General features: G+C 38.3%; 1 protein-coding gene across 2 annotated transcripts in view; it reads left to right on the plus strand.

Moving 5' to 3' along the window:
• CETN3 (centrin 3) overlaps positions 1-16,212 on the plus strand; it is a 28,415-nt gene extending 12,203 nt beyond the window's left edge. Inside the window, exons 3-6 of one of the 2 annotated variants that reach the window (XR_002828083.1) lie at positions 939-1,053; positions 4,546-4,737; positions 4,896-4,958; positions 15,799-16,212. Coding sequence is in view for 1 of the 2 variants with exons in the window: in XM_006081223.3 (XP_006081285.1) it covers positions 939-1,053; positions 4,546-4,737; positions 15,799-15,842 (351 nt within the window). In the remaining variant the exon portion in view is untranslated. The remainder of the gene's footprint in view (positions 1-938; positions 1,054-4,545; positions 4,738-4,895; positions 4,959-15,798) is intronic. The other variant, XM_006081223.3, reaches the window with a different exon arrangement.
• The last annotated feature ends 1,663 nt before the right edge of the window (positions 16,213-17,875 follow it).

Consider the following 17,875-nt stretch of genomic DNA (forward strand, 5'->3'; position numbering starts at 1 on the left):
TGGCCAACCTTCTGCTATCCCTTCCCCCAGCTGGCCCCGCCTCCAATGGACCACCACCACCCCAATCGGTCTGCAGCCTCTCCCCTGGCCCACCCCACCCCTGATCGGCCTCTCCCACCCCATTGAGGGTGGCAGCCAGTCAACCTCCCATGGCCCCTTCCCTGGCCGCTGACCCCTGATCGGCCCTCTGACCCCATTTGGGGGTGGGGCCGGTTGGCCCACAGCCCTTCCCCACAGCTGGCCCTGCCCCATCCCAATTGGGGGCGGGGCCCACAGGGAATCGCCCGCTCCCCTCCCCACAGCCGGCCGGTCCTGATTGTGCCCCGATCAGGGCCGGCTGGCCGACCAACCTCCTGCTGTCTCCTCCTGATAGGCCCAGCCCTGATCCGCTGATTGGGGCTTGGCCGGCCAGACCCCACCGGTGCATGAATTTGTGCACTGGGCCTCTAGTATAGTAATAAGATGATCTTTCTCTAAATTTGGGGTCATGCACTATCTGGTAACTAATGATGTAGGGTCTGATGATAATTCTTATTTTAGTGTGTTTTAATTTCATAGTGTATAACTTTTTTTTTTTTTAGTATATATCTTTTTAATATTTATGCTATGCCCCTTTTTGTTTTTTAGTTGTTAATCCTTTGAGAACATAGAACTTGTTATATCTGTGCACTATGTCAGTACATTGTATAGTATATTCCATAAACACTCATTGATTGGTTTGTCATATAAAAAATGATATATAAAGTTAACAAATTGCCATTTAATTTCATAGTGAAGAAAAACTATCTCTTTACTATTTTAGGGTCATAAAACATGCAAAGGAATTATTTGTTTTATTAATGTGTCATCATCCCTTAAGTTGCAAAAATTTATTTAAGAAATCACTTCTTTTTTTTAAAGAATGCTTTATAATTTGCTTTTCCCTCTTATTCCAAAAGGTGGCAATGAGAGCCTTGGGGTTTGATGTAAAAAAAGCTGATGTACTGAAGATTCTTAAAGATTATGACAGAGAAGCCACAGGGAAAATCACCTTTGAAGATTTTAATGAAGTTGGTGTGTATTTTCATAGTCTTTATATTTAGTAGTTGTTAGGAAATTATCTGGTTAATATCAGTATTTTTTTAATTCTCAGGGTTATAGAATTTTGTTAATAAACATTGCTGTATATGTGAATCTTACAGGGTTTTTTGGGGTACTCTTTATGTTGATTTTCAAAGAAAAAAGATTTATAGCTTTGCTGTGGGATTTATCATTTTGTCTTTTGTTGTAAAGATTCTAATCAAGATTTTATGTAGTTATTTTATGGAAAAATATCGTTCCAAGTAATGTGATCAAAACTAAAAGGGTGATCAAACATTTTCTCACAGTAAAATAGAAAATTTGGTATCATTTTGTTTGGAAAATATTTCCCAAGACCGTTTAGTATGTGATTTTTTTTTTTTAAACATTAACTTCTTTAAAAAAAATATATATTTTATTGATTTTTTACAGAGAGGAAGGGAGAGGGATAGAGAGTTAGAAACATCGATCAGCAGCCTCCTGCACACCTCCTACTGGGGATGTGCCTGCAACCAAGGTACATGCCCTTGACCTGAATCGAACCTGGGACTTTTCAGTCCGCAGGCCGACGCTCTATCCACTGAGCCAAACCGGTTAGGGCCCATTGTCAATTTTTAAAGAAGAGTAGATATGTTTTAGAAAGATAACTCTGTCTAGAGTATTAAAGATGGATTGGAGGGAAGAGAGATTGCAGGCAGAAAATAATATATGTTTTATGTTGAAGGTGGTGAGAATGAAAAGGGATACATTTAAGAGTAAAAAAGGTAGCATCCTCAGAACTATAGGTTCTGATCACTGATTGGGTTTATGGGATTGAAAATGTTCAGTCTTTTCAAATATGGGAAACTATTAATAATTCTCTCATCCTTTTTGGAGTGGGGCATTGACAGCTACCTTGGTGATAGTGGGAGGAGTTTGGACTCCAAAAAGTTGAGTTAATAGTAACTGGTATTTTTGGATAGAGCCTTCCAAAAGTCAGTGAGATATATAGTTGAAGCTATATTTCTAGTATTACCTTTAATGATTTTTGATAAACTTTTAGTGTCTTTTAATTTGCTGTATTCACAAGTGATTTTTATAAAGTGTAAGGTCTAAATATTTTGAGGAAGTACATTTCTAATAGTATAATTAAATAATTTGAAACAAGAGTTATTTGGACAGACCTTTCATTAACTGCCTTTTTTCTCTTTGTTCTAATTTGCAAGTTTTTAATGCTTTCATTAACTGCCTGCATGTCAGTTGACTTATTTTCATTGAAAGACAATGTCTTTCTTATAATTAAATTCTACTTTGTAGGACAGGAATAGAACATGAAGGCATGGAGGAGAGTCACCATAAAGTTTAATGTTTTAGCTATTCAGGATGATGGATATTTATAGTTTCCAAGAAAAGTTGCGTTCTAAGGCAGTGTATTGATAAAAGATTATATATACACATAAGTCTGAAGTAACTAACACAATTAAAGCACCAGTGGGATAAGAATTTATATATCTTGGAGCCCCATCTGTTCCCCAGATCACCCTGTTGCTTCTTTAAGTACATTAATACTTTCGGCAAGCTGCTTTTTTGGTTCACCTGTCATGCAAAATTATTTAATTGGTGAAGAAAATTTCTTAACACTTTTTTTTCCCTTGTCCTGCTTTTTTGTTGGGACTAAATTCAAAATAAGTTGAGTATGAGCCATAGAGTTAAGTGTGGTATTTTATTTTGGTGTTATGGCTGTATATATGCCAACTCCTTTTTGACTGAATATTTATGAGCTTTGATGATTTGCATACTTATAATAATATACTTCAATTAGTTACTTGGAAGACTGTGGATAAAATTAATGGGTAGGAGAAAAAGAAAACTTGAATATATGTGTAGAAGATTTAACATCTTGAATGTTAATACGATGAAATAGCTGCAAAACAATAATAAAATATTTGGGACTTAAATTGTATTTTTCCTTGTGGGTACATTAAACATTCCTATACTTTCTCTCTATAAGCATTTGCAAGTTTTTAATGCTTTCATAAACTGCAGTAAGTTTTATTTATTTATTTTTAAATGTTTTTAATGATTTTTAGAGAGAGGAAGGGAGAGGGATAGAGAGATAGAAACATCGATGAGAGAGAGGAACATCATTGATTGGCTGTCTCCTGCACACACCCCACAGGGGATTGAGCCCACAACCGGCGATCTCTTGGCTCTTGGTTCCTGGGTCAACACTCAACTGCTGAGCCACACCAGCTGGGCAGGATTGATTTATTTTAATGGCACAGTGAGAGTCATAAATACCTTTTGTTGTAGTGCTAGACTAGCTTGCAGAATTACTTTAGAGATGTTTACTTAGATATTTTCAGATTTATACGTATATGCTACAGCTTTTTTTTTTATTGTGGCTATTAAGACTGGTAATATTGAAAATGTTGAGTAAACTATATTATTATACATTATTACATTTAGTATATTAAAATACATTGATACTCTCAGCTATCAAGGTTTGAAATTATTCCCTTAATTTTACTTACTTGTCTGAAGTTATTATTTTGCTAAACAAAATGCATGAGATATCTTTTCCAGACCTTTTATTTTTTCTCCTGGTTGTGTTATTGCAATCAGATTTAATTCTTTTAATAACTACTTCTCATATTTTGGAAAATGAAGAGATTCTTGTAATCATGAAGGTATCAGTGAGATTTTCATCTACTGTCTGAGATTGTGTCTATATTAGTGATGGCAGTGCATTTTATTTGTCAGTTTTTTGTTTTTAATTTGGGTTAAATTTGAGGTGCAATTCGTGTTATTAAGTTTGCCAGCAAACATCTTTTATCTAGTTAGATTATTTAAAATATGTTTTTATTGATTTCAGAGAGAGGAAGGGAGAGGGAGAGAGAGAAACATCAATGATGAGAATCATCCATCAGCTGCCTCCTGCATGCCCCCTACTGGGGATTGAGTCCACAACCCGGGCATGTGCCCTGACTGGGAATCGAACTGTGACTTCCTGGTTCATGGATCTAAGCTCAATCATTGAGCCACACCAGCCAGGCTATTTAGTTAGTTTCAATTGTTTGTTGGTATAACATCTCTCCAGCTAGGTTACTAACTGCTAGACTAATGTGCTCGATGTCAGTGGAGCATACAACAGTTCTTGATAATAGTAAACCTTAGATAAATATGGTATAAATATAATTCTTTTATTTTGCGTCTGTGCAATGTAAATAATTTTGCTTACTTTTATAATAGGATGAATTATTGATATTATAAAGCTTACATTAAAAATATGGATTTGATTTTTCTAATTTCAGGTTTATCTCATTGGCTTTTTGGTTGATACAGTATCCACTATATATACATACATAAATATATACTGATATGGCATTTATTTTCAAGCTAAATGTTGACAGATTTATTTCTCATTTGGTACTTAGTTGATATCACAAATGAATACCTTTGTGATGATGAAGGTTTATTTTTTATCTTCTTTTTTTTTAACTTTAGTGACAGACTGGATATTGGAAAGAGATCCACATGAAGAAATATTGAAGGCATTTAAACTATTTGATGATGATGATTCAGGTAAAATAAGCTTGAGGAATTTGCGACGTGTTGCCAGAGAATTGGGTGAAAACATGAGTGATGAAGAACTTCGGGCTATGATAGAAGAATTTGATAAAGATGGTGATGGAGAAAGTAAGTTTGAGTAAAACACATTCCAAGTAGTCCTGATGTATACATTTAGTAAGTTTTTCTAAAACCAAATGATTTTCAAGACCCTTTGCAAACTATTGTAATTTTTGTTCATCCTATAATGGGCTTGTCTATATAAATACTTTACAAATTCAATTTAGAATGAAGCAGACCTTTGAAACCAACTATATAGATTGTAATATGAGGTTCCACACTTAAAAAAGGTATTTACTTTTCTTTGTGGATGAAATATCAAAATATCAAAATGTTAGTTGTTTTCTCAGGAACATTTTAAATTCTATCCTTTTTCTCAAAATCCTCTCCCAGTGGGCTCTGTATAAAGTTATGATACTTTCATTGGGGGCCCATAGCATTTAGAGGAACAAACTTAGTAAAATTTCAGCCTTTAATGCCTTCCTCCTCAACCTCCATACACTTCTAAACTTTACTATTCTATCCTTCAAATATTTTGGCTCTGTTTTATATCTTTGTTTACTGCTGGTGTCCTACTTCAGCCCTATTTTTTTTGTAGGAATGTTATCATAGCCTTGTTATTTTCTTGGATGCCTGCTGGGTACAGTGTTGTATGTGCTGATTGGTGCTACACAATGAAAATGGCAGATGGTAGTCCCTGCCCTCACTGACTTGGTTGACTATTGTAGCCTCCTAATTGCCCTACATGCCTATAAATCTCTATTCTCTTCCTAATTCAATCTATTGATACCACTGTTTTTCTAAAGTACAGGTTTGATAATGTAATTTCCTTGTTCAAACACTTAAAGTGATTCCTTGGTGCCTACAGAGTAAAGTTCAAAGCTTCTATGATCTGTCTTACCTTAAGTATCTAGTTTTATTTCCCACTGTAGTCTTCCACTTTTCTACTTTAACCAGTTAACTGCCATGATATTTTGAATTTAATTAAAAAAGGTCTGATGCTTGTGTCTATAGACGCTTATGGCATACAAATGATTAACCTTCACCTCCCATACATACACTTTGACAAAATACATTCTGTCTTGAAAATACTATTTATGCGGTGCCTTTAATCGTTCCATTCCTAATCCTAGAATATTTTAATTGCTAATTTCTGTCTGTTAAAATGTTAGTTGTTTTCTCAGGAACATTTTAAATTCTATCCTTTTTCTCAAAATCCTCTCCCAGTGGGCTCTGTATAAAGTTAAGATACTTTCATTGGGGGCCCATAGCATTTAGATCAGGGGTCCTCAAACTACGGCCCGTGGGCCACATGCAAATACAAATATTGTATTTGTTCTCGTTTTGTTTTTTTACTTCAAAATAAGATATGTGCAGTGTGCATAGGAATTTGTTCATAGTTTTTTTTTAAACTATAGTCGGGCCCTCCAACGGTCTGAGGGACAGTGAACTGGCCCCCTGTTTAAAAAGTTTGAGGACCCCTGATTTAGAGGAACAAACTATTTTGACACTTTATACACTGCTTTCTGTTAGTTATATACGTGTGTAATATCTCCACTTATGTTATAAGCCCCTTAAGAACAGTATGGAATCATATAGTGTGAGGTTTTGGAATCATGCAGACCTGCATTTGAATTGAATCTCTACCCTTTATTTAGTTGTTTTGTAATTTTGTGCAGGTTTTCAACATTGTCTGAATCTCAGTTTTCCCATTTATAGACATGAGAATGGTAATACCTTTTAGCGTTGTTGTGAATATTAAATGAAGATAGTTGATGGTGCCTAGCATTAAGTGTAAGCTTGTTTTCCTTTCTTTTTTGTCTTTACTCATCTTTGTTCCCCTGCATTTTCTTGAACATAATGAGTGCTCTTATATTTGTTGACTTAAAGCCCTGAGCTGGAGTGTGTGTTAACAGTAGATACATGTTGATTTAGCACCCACTAAATCTACATTCATAAATACATACATATATATTACCTTGGTAATACTGGCATGCTTTAATAAGGAGGTGAGACAGTAGCAACTAGCTATCAGTTCAGGTTTATAGATTGTTTTTTAAATGTATACATTATTGTACTTTCTCATATTTATGTGAAAATTATTTAAGTATTATAAAACTTTTCTATTTTTAAATAATAGATTTTTTAAGGATATTGGTATAGTTACTTATATTTTGAAGCAAAGATGATTAAAACTGGAGGAAATTTAAATGATTTCTTAAGCTGTCACTCTAATATTTGTACTTAAAATTTACTCCCTAAATTAACTTTAAAGGAACTCTGTTCTGTAAAGGTACTATCTTCAGTGACATAGAGATTCTTGGTATGTCTATTTCATAAATCTTTAATAATATGTCAAAAGATCAGTTATAATTTTCTTTTATACTGGACTAGGCCCATGCAATCAGATTTCAGTTATTAGCTACATTTGACATTAGGAGAAAATATCAATTAGGAAGCTGCCTCTTAAATTGAAACTTGATGTGAAACTTTGCTTTAGAAAATGTGTCCATTTCTTCATCCCTTGTTATATTGCTCTGGCTGCTGCTTTTGAATCTCCCAGTTCACATCTATACTTCCTTGCTTGAAGACTTATTTTAGTGCATCCTGAAAACATTTCTTCAGTCCTCCCTGCTTGTTTTACTCCACTTTGTCACTATACATGTGTTGCTTGGATATCCTACTGTCATTTATTCAAATGACTTAACAGGCAAATAACGTTTTTTCCAAGTATTTAATTACAAATAAAATATAGCTGATGCATAGTCTTTTATTAAGATTTTTCTTGTTTCTGGAGGAGAATGTGGTCTTATCATATTAAAATAGTCTAATCTAGTAGTTTCCAATGTGGGATGTGGGTGTGGGTCTCAATGGGTCGGGGGGTCTTCCTAGGTATTGTATGGGTCTGGGAATTCATATATACATCATTGTCTATAGATCATACGAATAATTGTATTGCATGTGCATGCGTATACTGCTATTTTTCATTTGTAAATACTATTGCAGAATTCATAGTAGCTATTTGACATTTTTCAAACAACACATACTAAGTATACAGGTTGAAAAAGTTGGTTTCCAGTTGTTTGTCAGAAAAATAATACAACAATTAATAAATAATAATACAAGAATAAACTCTGGTCCTAGCTGGTTTGACTCAGTGGATAGAGCGTCAGCCTGCTCAGTCCCCAGTTGGGGGCATTCAGGAGGCAGCTGATCAATGATTCTCTTTCATCATTGCCTAGAGGTCCGATGCATGAAATTCATGCACTGGAGTGGCGGGTGGGGGGGGGGGAAGAGGCGGTCTCTTAGCCTGACCTGCGCCCCCTCACAGTCCAGGACCCCCCTCACTCCTTACTGCTCATCTGCCCTCTGCTCCCTTACTGCACAGCTCTCTGCTCCTTAGCACTGCCACAGAGGTGGGAGAAGCTCCCACCACTGCTGCTATGCTCATCAGTCATGAGCCCGGCTCTGGCTGAGTGGCTCTCCCCCTGTGGGAGCGCAATGACCACCAGGGGGCAGCTCCTGCATTGAGCGTCTGCCCCTGGTGGTCAGTGCTCGTCATAGCGACTGGTCATTCCCCTGATTGGTCGATTTGCATATTAGGCTTTTATTATATAGGATGTTTCTGTCTCTCCCTCCCTCTCTGAAATAAAATTAAAAAAAGAATAAACTGTTTTGTGTACATAAAACTGTAAACCTACTTTTGCCCCACCCTGTAGTAGTTATTGTGGCAAGTTCAGAAAATTATTGTTGAAAGGCATGTTCATATGCAGAAACCATGAGAGCTACAACTCTAAGCTGTTTAATCTGGTTTTGGGACACTGCCTTAATTTATATGGGTCTCTGTAGCTATATGAAAAATTGCCCATTTTTGAATAAGTAGGAAGTTATCTACACTAATAAAAGACAAACATGCAAACTGACTGTACCTTCGCTATGCCTTAAGCCATGCCCACCAGCCAATCAGAGCGACTATATGCAAATTAACCCAACCAAGATGGTGGCCGGCAGCCACAGAGCTGGAGCAAGCAGGAGGCTTGGTTGCTCCAGTGATGGAGGAAGCCAAGCTTCCTGCCTGCCGCGGCCGGCTCTGAGCTCCACTCAAGGCTACAAAGTTTCAATTATAGAAGGTAAATAAATCCCAGAATAAAAGAAAAAGAAAAAAGGAGAGGCTGGGAGCTTAGGTCGCCTGGGGGCTTGGCCAGCCTGAAAATGGCCCTCAGCCCCTCACCCAGACTGGCCAGGCACCCCAGTGGGGACCACCCACCCTAATGGGTGTGTGGCCAGCCTGAAAACAGCCATCAGCCCCTCACCCAGGCTGGTCAAACCTCCATGGGGTGAGGGTCCAGTGGGGGGGGGGGTGCTTGACCAGCCTGCAAACAGCCATCAGCCCCTCACCCAGGCTGGCCAGGCACCCCATTGGGGACTCCCACCCTGAAGGGGGTGTGGCCAGTCTGAAAACGGCCCTCAGCCCCTCACCCAGGCTGGCCAGGCACCCCAGCGGGGACCCCCACCCTGAAGGGGGTATGACCAGCCTGCAAACACCCATCAGCCCCTCACCCAGGCTGGCCAGGCACCCCAGCGGGACCCCCACCCTGATCCGGGACACCCTTCAGGGCAAACCAGCCGGCCCCCACCTGTGCACCAGGCCTCTATCCTATATAATAAAAGGGTAATATGCAAATTCACCCTAACAGCAGAACGACTGGGAATGACTGGTCACTATGACACACACTGACCACCAGGGGGCAGATGCTCAATGCAGGAGCTGTCCCCTTGTGGTCAGTGAGCTCCCACAGGGGGAGCTCTGCTCAGCCACAAGCCAGGCTGATGGCTGCCAGCACAGAGGTGGTGGCGGGAGCCTCTCCCGCCTCCTCAGCAGCACTAAGAATGTCCACTGCAGCTTAGGTCTGCTCCCTGCTGGTAAGTGGACATCCCCTGAGGGCTTTCGGGCTGCCAGAGGGATGTCTGACTGCCAGCTTGGACCTGATCCCCCAGGGAGCGGGCCTAAGCCAGCAGGTGGACATCCTCTGAGGGGTCCCACACTGCAAGAGGGCATAGGCCGGGCTGAGGGACCCCCCCCCGAGTACACAATTTTGTGCACCTGGCCTCTAGTCCTATATAATAAAAGCCTAATGTGCTGAGTGTTTGGTCATTCAGTCAGCCGTTCAGCCAATCAAAGCATAATATGCTAATGATATGCTAAGGCTACTCAACCACTTGCTATGATGTGCACTGACCACCAGGGGGCAGATGCTCTGACCAGTAGGTAGTTTGCTGCTGGGGTCCGGCCAATCGGGACTGAGCAAGACGGGCCAGACACACCCTGGAGCTCTCCTGCGGTCCTTTCCCAGCTGGCCAACCTTGTGCACCAGTGACGTCCCTCGGCCTGGCCTGTGCCCTCTTGCAATCCGGGACCTCTCGGGGGATGTCAGAGAGCCAGTTTTAGTTCGATCCTGCAGGCCAGGCTGAGGGACCCCACTGGTGCACGAATTTGTGCACCAGGCCTCTAGTATTTTTATAATAACTTGTTAATCTGATCACTTAATTTGGATTCTTTGTAAACAATTTTGTTTAGATATAATCTTTTTTTTGCCTGATATTTATTTATTTATCTTTACTGTTGTTGTTGTTTTTTAATGATTTTATTGATTTCAGAGAGGAAGGGAGAGGGATAGAGAGAGATAGAAACATCAGTGATGAGAGAGAATCATTGACTGGCTGCCTCCTGCACGCCCCACACTGGGAATCGAGCCTGCATCCCGGGCATGTGCCCTGACCGGGAATCGAACCCTGACCTCCTGGTTCATAGGTTGATGCTCAACCACTGAGCCACACCGGCCGGGCTTATCTTTAAATTTCAATATATTTTATTGAATTTTAGAGAGGAAGGAAGAGGGAGAGATAGAAACATTAATGATAAGAAAGAATCATTGATTGGCTGCCTCCTGCATGCCCCCTACTGGGGATCAAGCCCGAAATCTGGCCATGTGCCCTGAGTGGTAATCAGACTGTTACCTCCTGGTTTATAGGTTGACATTCAACCATGAGCCACATCAGCCAAGCAGATATAACCTACTTTCTATGTATGTGTTAAACTGGTAAAGCTCATAATACTTTGCTGCTTCTTTTTGTGAACCTTAGTAATTCTTTTGCTTTTATCAATTTTTTACACTTCAGTATTTAAGAGCAATGAAAATGTTTTATAAAAATGAAATATTGTGTATATCAGAATCATAAACATGGGGAATGAGGAGTTAAAGGAAAAGAAGCTATAATCTACACTAATAAAAGAGAAACATGCAAATTGGTGTCACTCCACTATGCCCACCAGCCATTCTGGATGAGTATGCAAATTAACCCAACAAAGATGGTGGTTAATTTGCATATGCAGGTGCAGAGTGAAGACTGAGAAGACTGAAGACGACTGAAGACTGAAGACGACTGAAGACTGAAGAGACTTGCCTTCTCCGCTGTGGCTGGAGCGAAGGCCTGGGTCCTGGGTGCCGGAGGAAAATCGGTGCTGGCAGCCAGGGGAAGGAAGGCCTACTGCACGAATCTCTTTGTGCAGTGGGCCTCTAGTATGAAATATAAATAAAGCTGTGGTAATGATATAGAAAGAATCCCTTCTCTACCATCTCTCCCAACGTATATAAAGTAAAACACAGTAAATTTTTTTTGGAAAATGGAAGCAACATTTAAAAAGCCAAAGTGGACCATCCATCCTATATAATGAAAGTACAGCGACCAAACGGCAGAATGACCGGTTGACCAGTTTCTATGACACGCACTGACCACCAGGGGGCAGACGCTCAATGCAGGAGCTTCCCCCTGGTGGCCAGTGCGCTCCCACAGTGCGCCCCTTGGCTGACCAGGATGAGCGCCTGCTCCTGCAGCGGGCCGATCCCTGCAGGCCATGTCCCCCACCAGTGCATGAATCCCATGCACTGGGCCTCTAGTTTTGTAAATAATTCTGATGAGTGTTAACATATATTAACCAGTTAATATATGTTAGATTCTGTGCATAGTATGTTACATGCTAAATTATGTCACTTAATTGTCATAATAGCTTTTGTGAAGTAAATGCAATGTTAAACCTGTTTATGCTTAGGATAGATGCAGGTATAGATAAGGAAACTAAAGCTATGAGAGATTAATAATAGCCTTTTCAACATTATCATAAAGCTAATACATGGCAGAGCTAGAACTCAAACTCAGATTGCCATAATGACAACATACTTTGTATTACAACACTGTATTGCCTCTTTTGTTATGAAGTTAAATATTAATTAGGTATCTATGTTCATAGAATTTTACAAAATGTATATTATAGGGAGAAATTGATTAGTAAAAATATTCAATTGGCACTTCAGATGCTAAAATATGTTTTTTTCCCTCCAAAGACAGATGGTCTTAAGGTACTTAATCTACATAATTTCTCAAATTTCTTTATTTTAATAACATGTAATGTGATTTACCCTATGAAATGATTGATTTATGAACATTTTCTTTAAAAGGCAGTGTAGAAGAAAATAAAGTATCATATCGTTTGATTCAGTAAATGTTTTATTAAATGCCTATTTTAAGGTGGGTATTATGCTAGATTTATTAGATATAGTAACCTGATATAAGATATTGTTGATAGAGTAGATCATAAAACCAAATGTACAAAGGCATCACCGATTCTCTTAGTTGTCTGAATGGTTTACTGGTAATAAAGGAAGTAGTTTAATTTCTTAACTACTTCCCTTTTTTTCCACTTTTTTGTTTTTAAGTATTCTGTTTTGAGGTATGAAATTATGGAATAGTTTAAAATACTTTTGAAATGCTCTAATACTTTAAGGTGTTTATATATAAATAATATAAAAATTAAGTGTTTGTGGTTTTAGAATGAGATGAAGTTTAATTTGATATTTAAGTGTTTTACATTTTAGAGAAAATGTCTAGGTCTTTAACAAAACATAAGTACTCTTTGAATATTTTAATCATGGCTCTATTATGCTGTTAAAATGATTTATAATCAAATCATTCTAAGACTGCTTTCATTTTGTTGTTTTACCTGAGAAAACATCCTCTTTTTTAAAAAAAAAAATATTTTTATTGCTTTCAGAGAGGAAGGGAGAGGAAGTGAGAGAGATAGAAACATCATTGATGAGAGTCATTGATCAGCTGCCTCCTGCATGTCCCCTATCAGGGACCTAGCCCGCAACCCAGGCATGTGCCCTTGACTGTAATCGAACCTGGGACTCTTCAGTCCATAGGCTCATGCTCTATCCACTGAGCCAAACCGGCGAGGGCGAGAAAACATCCTCTTATTTCCTGTTTTGGTTTACATGCTTCAGTCAGATTGACTAAATCAGGATTCTAAAATGAAGGTGCATAACAATGAAATCGTTTAAAATTTACACACACACACACACACACACACACACACACTCTAGAGACCTGGTGCATGAAATTTGTGCACTCGGTGGGGGGGGGGGCTCTCTCAGCCTGGCCTGCACCCTCTCGCAGTCCGGGAGCCCTTGGGGGATGTCTGAGTGATGGCTTAGGTCTCCTCCCCGCGGAGAGCGGGCCTAAGCCGCCAGTCAAACATCCTTAGCGCTGCCACAGAAGCGGGAGAGGCTCCCACCACTGCTGCTGCTCTCGCCAGCCATGAGCCCAGCTCAGGGCTTCTGGCTGAGCGGTGCTCCCCCTGTGGGAGTGCACTCATCACCAGGGGGCAGCTCCTGCATTGAGCGTCTGCCCCCTGGTGGTCAGTGCATGTCATAGAGACTGGTTGTTCTGCCATTAGGTCGATTTGAATATTGTTCTGCCATTCGGTCGATTTGAATATTAGCCTTTTATTATATAGGAGGATAAGATAGATATCAACTGGTGAGAAAGGGATCACAGCTTTTATCAAATATTGAGATGTGTTTATTTAGCTGCAAAGGTTAATGAACTATAATTTGTAAGGTAATGAAAGTATTTTGAGTAATAGAGGTTTTTTTTGTTCTGTTCTATACCTGTCATAGTGTCTTGTAAATGTGTAATATTGAATACATGGATTCATGGTTCTTATTCACCTTTTGGAGAGCTCATTCTTCATTCCTTATAGCCTAATTTTGCACTACTTTCTATCTTCAGCTGTTTCTGATGGTGTGCTACTGCCTTAGCTTTTTTTCCACCTGTCAAACTAAATCTTACATTTTTATTTTGGAGCCCAAGTCAAGATTTATTTTTACCCACATTTTTCTCATCAGTAATGATTTTTTCCCATAATAATGGATTTTTTCAACACTAATAATGTAGTTTTATTTTAATAATCATGCTTTGTATTATACAGCATTTATTCTCTGTTTCAGGTATAAAATGTGACTAACATGATGATTGAAATTGGTTTTATATATGGTTTCTGGTACCAGTATAACTTTTTATTTCTTTTTTTTTTATTGGTGTGGTTTTTTTATTTATTTTGATTTTTTACAGAGAGGAAGGGAGAGGGATAGAGAGTTAGAAATATTGATGAGAGAGAAACATCGATCAGCTGCCTCCTGCACACCCCCTACTGGGGATGTGCCCGCAACCAAGGTACATGCCCTTGACCTGAATCGAACCTGGGACCTTTCAGTCCGCAGGCTGATGCTCTATCCACCGAGCCAAACCGGTTAGGGCTAATTTTTTATTTCTGATGTACATATCTTATCTACTCAACTTTTTTTAATTGGTTAATTTTCTAATTCTTCTTACACAGAGGAAAAACTATTAGACTAGTACAGTGAACACCTTTATGCCTTCTACCTAGATTCAGTAATTAACAATATATTGTTTTGCTCTAACTATATAGTGTATACATATATGTTTTTCTGAATCATTTGAAAATATATCATAAACTTGACCCCAATATTTTAGCATGCCTCTACTACTAATGATATTATCTTTCCTAACTATGATATCATTGTTATCAGAAGAAAATTAACAATTTTATATCACTTAATATTTTCCTTAATTAAATTTTAAGATATTCTATAATAGGAACCCTGGTGTTTATTTTGATAAAGTACATAACTTCTAGTATGGTGTTGGCATTCACTAGGCACTTTAAAATGTTTAATTATATGGTGTATTTTCATATATTATCATCTATGGTATTTAAGATTTAGGAACAGCCTAAAAGATTATCTATGTAGAACAGTATTTTCAGATGCAGAACAGTTCTGTGTCAGAGCTATGTTCTTATCATTATCAAAATTATCATTCCTAACTTGTGCCTTGTTAAGTCTTGGGATCTGTGAACTTACATGTTTTACAAAGTGAAAGCATTCTTTTCTGAAGATTTAATATTTATGTGTATGTATGTATATTTGTTTTTTAAAACTTATATTTAATAAGATCACATTAATATTATGTATCATCACCTATTATTTCTAGGTTGTTTTCTTATGCATTATGCTTTATAAACTGGAGGTTCTTACTGGATTTTATTTATAATTTTGATAAGCTAATAATTAATCTTTATCAGTGATCATTTCCTGCATTCACAACTATATTTTATGGTATTACCTTTGTAGTTAAGATTAAATCTGTATATTTTAAAATTATAATTTTCTCTGGATATTTTTGTTGTATGGAGACCTGGTTTCAATTAGTTTTTCTTTAAAATAGGCTTTTAAATATATCAAAATTCAAAAAAACAAAACACAATACCAAATAAACCAATTTGACTGTTTTTCTAATGCTTATATATTTTCATCTTTTAGAATTCTAATTTATATGCTTGATATATTTAACTTATTTATGAAGGAAGGGTTTGCTAAATGAACTAGTAAAATAAAGATTATAGGCTTTAACCATCTAAAAATTAAAAATTTCAAGCTTTAAAAACTTTGCACATGTATACAAATATTATGATGATGGACTTTTTTGTAACATATAATACTACCTTTTCTATCACATTTTATATATTTGTGCACTCATGAAATTCGGTTTAATAAACGTTCAACTTCTTAGCAAAGAATTAAAAGCAAATACTGTCTTGGTTTATTAATAATTTGTATAATATAAAATTTAAAGATACTTAATACAAAATAATAATATTGTTCTCTGATAAAATTGTATTTCTGACTTACGTTTTCTTTTTTATCACAGTAAATCAAGAGGAGTTCATTGCTATTATGACTGGTGACATTTAAAGAATTACAAGGAAAAACACTAAGAATGTTGCAGTTATCATCTTATATTCTATTTTTGTGCTTGGAGGCATGTAAAAACACACACCCCAACTTAGTTTTTGTTTTTTTCCAAAAGGGACCAAAAATAAGCATCTTATGTATTCATATTTTACTACTGTTAAGTTTCTTTGTATGAAAAAGTATTGTTAGCACTCTAATAGTTCATAGCATTGTAATTATAATATAGCTTTTTATATATATAAAGTTTAAAAAATTGAATCGTGGTACAAATTATTTGAAGGTTTTTTAATTGGCATTAGTCCCTTTTGTTTTGGTGTACATGTTTTTCAGACTTTCATTAATAAAATGTTTATTTTATTAGTATTTTAAACTTTTGTAAATTTTCTGTTTCATTTTTATTTCAAATACTTATTAGCCCCCAATAGTATCTTTCTTAAATCTTTCCTCTTTACGCTACTGGTTTCAGAAACATAATTGAAATACAAATAACAATAGAATAGCACTTTTTTCCACTACAAGTTTAGCATTTCATGTTTCCATACAAGATGATGACTCAGTACAGGTGTCCCCCCAAAATGTATATACACTTTGAATAATTATCTATATATATAAAGAGCCAGGGGCCATCGCAACCGAACGGACGACCGAACAGGCTGAGTGGGGTGACCAGGTCGGCATGGGGGTTAGTGAGGGACGACCAAATGACTGAACAGCAGGCTGCGTGGGGCAACCAGGTCGGCAGGGGGTTTAATGAGGGACGGCCAAACGACTGAACAGCAGGCTGTGGGTGGCGACCAGGCCGGCAGTGGGGCAGTGAGGGGTGATCAGGCCGGCAGACGGGGGCAGTGAGGGGTGACTAGGCCGGTGAGGGGGGGCAGTTGGAGGTGACCAGGTTGGTGGGGGGGGGAGCAGTGAGGGGTGACTAGGCCGGTGAGGGGGGGCAGTTGGAGGTGACCAGGTCAGGGGGGGGAAGTGAGGGGTGACCAGGCCGGCAGAAGGCTGTTGGGGGCAACTATGCTGGCACGGGGGCAGTTAGGGGCTACCAGGCTGGCAGGGGGGCAATTGGGGGCGACCAGGCCAGCAGGCAGAGGTGGTTAGGGGCGACCAGGCAGGCAGGCAGGTGAGCAGTTAGGAGCCAGCGGTCCCGGATTGTGAGAGGGATGTCCGACTGCCGGTTTAGGCAGGATCAGGCCTAAACTGGCAGTTGGACATCCCCTGAGGGGTCCCAATTAGAGAGGGTGCAGGCTGGGCTGAGGGGACACCCCCCTCCCCCCTGGAGGAATTTTGTGTACTGGGCCTCTAGTTAATTATAATGGGTTAAATCTGAAAAGAAACAAACATCAATTGAGCTATCAGCTGTTAATGTGTTAGTACATTTTGGGGGACATCCTGTGTAAGCATAATTCCTTTTTTAAGAGTCATGTCTGTCAGTTTGAAGAAAGTAAGTTTTGTGCATATAGATCTATTTATTCTAGGGTATTCTATAACGTTTTTGGTGTCTTAATGTAAGTTATGTCAAATATGGATATTTCCTTCTTAAACTAATTGAATATAGTTTGAATCATCTAACTTCTTGACAAAGTGAAAGATTTAAATTTTGTAATTTTGATCTGTTAAGATAATTATCATTCAATTAAACATAACAGTGATGCAAATAGAAAATTATAAGCCACAGAAATCATTTAAGACTGTTTTACCTGTATAAAGGAACATTCTGTGATTTGCCAGGAAATAGAAGAGACAGATACTGCAGGTGTTGGTGGGTTCTTCTGCCTGTAGTAGTTTATGTTAAGGGGAAACAAATAGTTATGGGAAATAGGTAATAGAGAAATTATATCTATACTGGTCTTTCACTAATAATCCAGTTCCTTTTGGTATGGGCTCTCCAGGAAGAAAGTTGAGTTGTTTATTCCAGTGATCTTTCCTTAGATTTCTTGTTTTAAATGTAAGGTACAGTAATAATATGAGGCTCTTTAAATGTTGTGAACCTCCTAGAGCCGTGGTCGGTAAACTGCGGCTCGCGAGCCACATGC

The sequence above is a fragment of the Myotis lucifugus genome, unplaced genomic scaffold, assembly GCF_000147115.1.
Source record: "Myotis lucifugus unplaced genomic scaffold, Myoluc2.0 scaffold_0, whole genome shotgun sequence".
Classification (NCBI taxonomy): domain Eukaryota; kingdom Metazoa; phylum Chordata; class Mammalia; order Chiroptera; family Vespertilionidae; genus Myotis; species Myotis lucifugus.